General features: G+C 33.9%; 1 protein-coding gene across 1 annotated transcript; it reads right to left on the bottom strand.

Annotated features, from left to right (window-relative positions):
* Positions 1-425: 425 nt before the first annotated feature.
* LOC133817449 (pyruvate kinase isozyme G, chloroplastic-like) lies at positions 426-2,251 on the bottom strand. The gene is made up of 2 exons (XM_062249974.1): positions 2,101-2,251; positions 426-1,391 (listed from the first exon to the last, which is right to left on the bottom strand). Exons 1-2 carry the CDS (start codon positions 2,247-2,249, stop codon positions 1,286-1,288), a joined length of 255 nt encoding a protein of 84 aa, XP_062105958.1. The 5' UTR covers positions 2,250-2,251; the 3' UTR covers positions 426-1,285.
* Between the last annotated feature and the right edge of the window lie 2,512 nt (positions 2,252-4,763).

Here is a 4,763-nt window from a genome sequence, read left to right as displayed (position 1 = left end):
AGTAAATGGCCGAAATTAAGTGAGAGATATGAATGGAGCAAATTAGTTTAAAGAAAAATCAGAATTAAGGAGACACGATCTACACAACCATAGAATTTATAAATACTTGGGAATTATATGGATTCTACACATGAGTTTTACAACAAGAAGGAATAAAGAATGTTGAGAATTTTATGTCCGCATAATTGACAGACTAAATCTCAATCACCATCTGTTATTAAGAAAGCTTCTACCTAGAACCCCAAATATTAAGATGATCGCAAGATTACTAAAATATTATTTAAATTAAAATAAGAGAGAAAACAAAAATGCATACATATATATACTTACAATTCACAACTTGAATTAACATTTTGTTTACTATCAGCCACTAAAAAATAAAACTCCTTTCCAACACAAAATCAACTCTGGACCCTGCACACCACTTTGGACAAGTGTGACATCCTCTCCCTCTTTCAAATGACCCCTATCCTAAAGTCCGAAACAAATAAATATGTAAGACGATGATGCAAGAGAAATAAGAATATAGAAGTTAAACCTCACTAACCAATAAGAGCTTGAGTGCTCTAGAGAAGGTTTCTTCAGTGTCATTTGAGAATTCCATATATATAGGCAGAACACCATGATAAAGCACCAGCCTCTGCTTAATCCTTTCTCTGCTAAGCACAAATTATCATGTCAGATAAAATATTTTGCACTTGCAGAACCGTGCTACTCTCAAATTTAATAAGCACCCAAGCATATTTTGAGTGTTGAATATATTCAATTAACATGTGAAAAAATATGCCGTTAGTGAATATGGATGATAATTATAATAACAGATAAGAAATAGTACTTAGATGGTTTACGAAATCAGTTCAGTTCATAATTATGCATCCAGTAACTTTATTTTAGCTAAGTTGAAATCTTGAAGAGTCAAAAGATGTCATCAGCTGTGCTGGCACAGATTTTGATAATCCTGTTCACTTACTTTCTTTTCCCATTTTTGTACATCAGGCAAAATAATGATACATTAACTACAGAAGACTCCTGTGTGCCTAATTTGTCAAAAAAAATTCCTGCTAAATATATTATTTATGTTCACCTTCCTAATGTTATTTTATGCTACTTGCCCAAAGCCATGTTGTTAATAAACTCACTGTGTTAGCATACGAATCGCTGAAGAGTAATTATGAACCAAAATTAGAGATAGAATTGATACATCGGAGATGAATTACATATCATTCCTCATGATAGACTTTCTCATTTGTGAAGGCAAATATTGTTGAGTAAAGCCGATAATGACTTAGGAGTACAGCCATAGATCCTGTTCTTGTGAAAACAATAATTGGCGTATTAAGAGTGTTTGCCATTGTTGTGGCATGAAAAGCAAACATTTCACCCATGTGGCTCTGTAGAAGTATGTAAACGAAGTAATCAAAAGGAATTCAGTAAGCAGTACTCAGAGCAGCTTCAACATAGACTAGCTAAATAGAGGTCGATGATTTGTTGGCAAAGGCATCCAGCACCACATACCACCAGCACATGTTCTTACATGGTATTTTGTGAGGCAAAAGGATGTACCATATTGCATTGTGATAATATGGGGCCTAAGGCATACGATACATCGGTGTGCCCTATTTTTTAATATTATCAATATCTTAATACATGAAACTTGTAGGTAGACTGATCTGCAAATACCTTATATGTACTCAATAGATTTGGAGGAGCAGTGCTAATTGGTAGACTTAACTCAGTCCTCAATGCCACAATATGCATTACTTTGACAGCTTTCAATGGATATCTTTGTTATAATCACAAAATTAGACGGCAGATATGTAAAATAAAAGAAAGGAAATGACAAGACAGAAAATTTGCATTAGACAAGAGGAAAAAGTCATACATAATTGATAACTCTAAAATGTCTAAGAATCATTAACATTTTTTTAACTAGAGAATAATACTATAATTATTTTTGTGGGATACACATTACTACAAAGAAAGCAAAAAATTTAAAAAACAAACATATTTATTGAGTTTTGATAATACTTTTTCAATAGCCATTGCACATTGGAAATATATTAAGAGGCCACCCAAGGCCAAATGAATTAGTTAACTTACTTTCTGTGCGCAGTTTCTCCAGAAAGCATGACCGCATCAGCACCTTCCCGTACTGCAATTGCAATGTCAGAGACTTCTGCCCTTATTGGCGTAGGATGATTAATCATGCTCTCCAGCATGTTTGTTGCTACAATAACTGGTTTCTGCATTCTCTGACACTGTAGAGTCCAAGAACTTTACTTAGCTAAGATAGATAATAGTATGATAGTATTTATAGCATTATCTTTGTTACTGTGGATTTTTGGTTCAGATCGGGAATTATTTGGACACTCATAGTAGTACTTATAGATTTTCTAAGTTTAATCTATAGTTTAAGAATATTAAGTTTAACCTAAGGTTTGATTAATGTGACTGATATTAAGGATTATATTTATTAGACTATAAGGATTAGATATCAACCAATAGGATTTTAAGCACATGTTATGAATGGTGATTAAGGATTAAGTATTTTTGAGGAATAAATTTAATATGGAGTAAAGTTTGAATGTTATAGGGCCAGTCAGCAGCTTTGAATACGTTGAGGGCTTAGTCAAGGCTGTTTACCCCATTCAAACTTAGCTAAAATTGTGTAATTTCGTGTTTAAATATCCAGCGTATGCCGATATATCGCAGCACGTAGATACGGAAAACACGAATCGATGCACGGTCGCCTCGGGAACAGTGGTCCAGGCGATATATCGCCTATAGGGGGCGATATATCGCCTCCACCAGCATGTTTTCAAACACTTTTGAATTCTTTTCCTTTCAGCCATTCAAACTCCTTCAACAGTCCAGCATCTTTTGAACGAGTCTTCAGCCTCTGCTGAACGATTATTCAAATGATTTTCACCTAAAAAGCCATTATTTTTATTCAAGTAAAATCAAGATACTTTCATTCCCAAACTCTATAAATAGGACCTAGTACCCAGCCATTATTCACCTTTTACTCTAAGTTCAGAAGCTGCAAGTGTTAGGAGAATGTGAGAGTTAAACACCTGGGTTTGGGAAATCATAAGCTTATCAAACACTTTGGGAAGTGAGGTTCTATAGTATTTCGGTTGAGGTGTAGATTGGTCTTTCAAGTCTTTGAGGTAACCAAAACTCTAGTTCATTTCTGTATTATGTTATTTTCTTCCTCATAGTCTTCTACTCAATCTCTAACCTTAATCTTCATTTTGGTTAGGGGATCTAAGTTCTTGAAGCACGTAAGTTTGGTAAGTGTGACTTTTAATGGTTTAGTCTTTCCATCCCTTTCATTTTATCTCCTTTCTTCTTTAGACTCACTCTTTCTTATGGTTTTAGGAGTGTTCCAAAAAGTCCCAACTCAGTCCATTATCCCGGTAACTTTGGTAAGGAAAATAGGCTAGAATCTATATGTTTATGTTTATGTTATCTTATGTGTTATGTTATGTTATGTTATGAATATGTTATAAATGTGTTTGTTTGTAGGCTTGGGCTTATGCCCTATTTGACTAACAAGACCCCAAAAAGATTGTGGGCATATGCCTATTTAGCTGGTAGGACCCCACTAATCTCATGGGCATAAGCTTGTTTAGTCTATGGGACCCCAAGTAATAATGGCCATTATAATAAGTGTATTATGTGTTATGATATGTCTTTACGTTATTATGAAATTTATGTGTATGACTATGTGTTAGATTTTCCTTGCTGGGCATTAGGCTCATTCCTTTCTGTTTTATGTGCAGGAAAATAGCTTTAAGAGGCGGTAAGATTCGTGGACGCTTAGAGGATGTGTATCGATGGTGAATGGAGTCAAGGGGCCGAGCGTTATTCGATTCGAGGATGTAGTCTTGTTTATGTTTTTATGGTTTTAAATGTATTTTCCGCATTTTCTATGTAAACCTTTTTACTTTAAGTTGTTTTTGTTTTAAAGACAATGGGTACCCATATCCTACTTATTTTGTGAAAGTAACCTTTGTTTCTATAAGAAGTCATAATAAATTATGGTATTTTCGCAAATATATGTTTTAGTAAGAATATGTATGTATAGTTCGATAATGGTCCAAGAGTCTAGATTAGTGGGTCATTACAGACACCTCCTAATTATGTCCTCCTGTACATAACAAGGAAATTTCATTCATGACAGAATCTAAGACAAATTCAGGATTTTAACTTCAGTATTTTAAATAATAATCATTTGAAAAGATGAACTTATCATATATACATATATATGGGCCCAAAGACATGAAAATGAGATAAATACGCTGCATGCACTGAGCAGGGATGGCAATATATTTTCAATGATACGATATGCTACATTATGAATAAAACGTTCTACATATGGTTATTCAAACTGTTTCCCAAAGCCACAGTGTGCAGCATTCCTTGAATAAGTCAAATGATTAGCAGTTAGTCATGTCTTTATCAGTCTACCTCAAGATGTGCCTATGTTATAAATAGCTGAGAATTATTTTCTAGCCTCACTTTGTGAATGAGCTTCCCTTTTAGTAAGGGAAAAAAATGAATGGATTTGATTTTCCCCAACTTGGTCCAAGAATTGATGCATAAAAGTCAAAGCTTTTCTTATTATGCATTAATCAGCAACTAATACTTTATCAAGTAGTGTTCACAGCAAGTGAAAAGGAGTCCTTAATATTCCACCAGGAAAAGAGATTCAAAATAGAAATAATATTACTTGAAAAAATTATCGAAAACACAATATT

Source organism: Humulus lupulus, chromosome 2 (assembly GCF_963169125.1).
Source record: "Humulus lupulus chromosome 2, drHumLupu1.1, whole genome shotgun sequence".
Taxonomy (NCBI): Eukaryota; Viridiplantae; Streptophyta; class Magnoliopsida; order Rosales; family Cannabaceae; genus Humulus; species Humulus lupulus.
Note: the sequence above shows the minus strand (reverse complement) of the source record. Positions and strands in the feature narration are given on the sequence as shown.

What these genes read in the sequence shown, in the direction of transcription:
- LOC133817449 (XM_062249974.1), bottom strand. Translation starts at nt 2,249, where the DNA reads ATGCAGAAACCAGTTATTGTAGCAACAAACATGCTGGAGAGCATGATT. An exon ending in GGAGAAACTGCGCACAGAAA is followed by an intron (nt 1,392 to 2,100) that starts GTAAGTTAACTA and finishes ATACTTCTACAG; the next exon opens with AGCCACATGGGTGAAATGTT.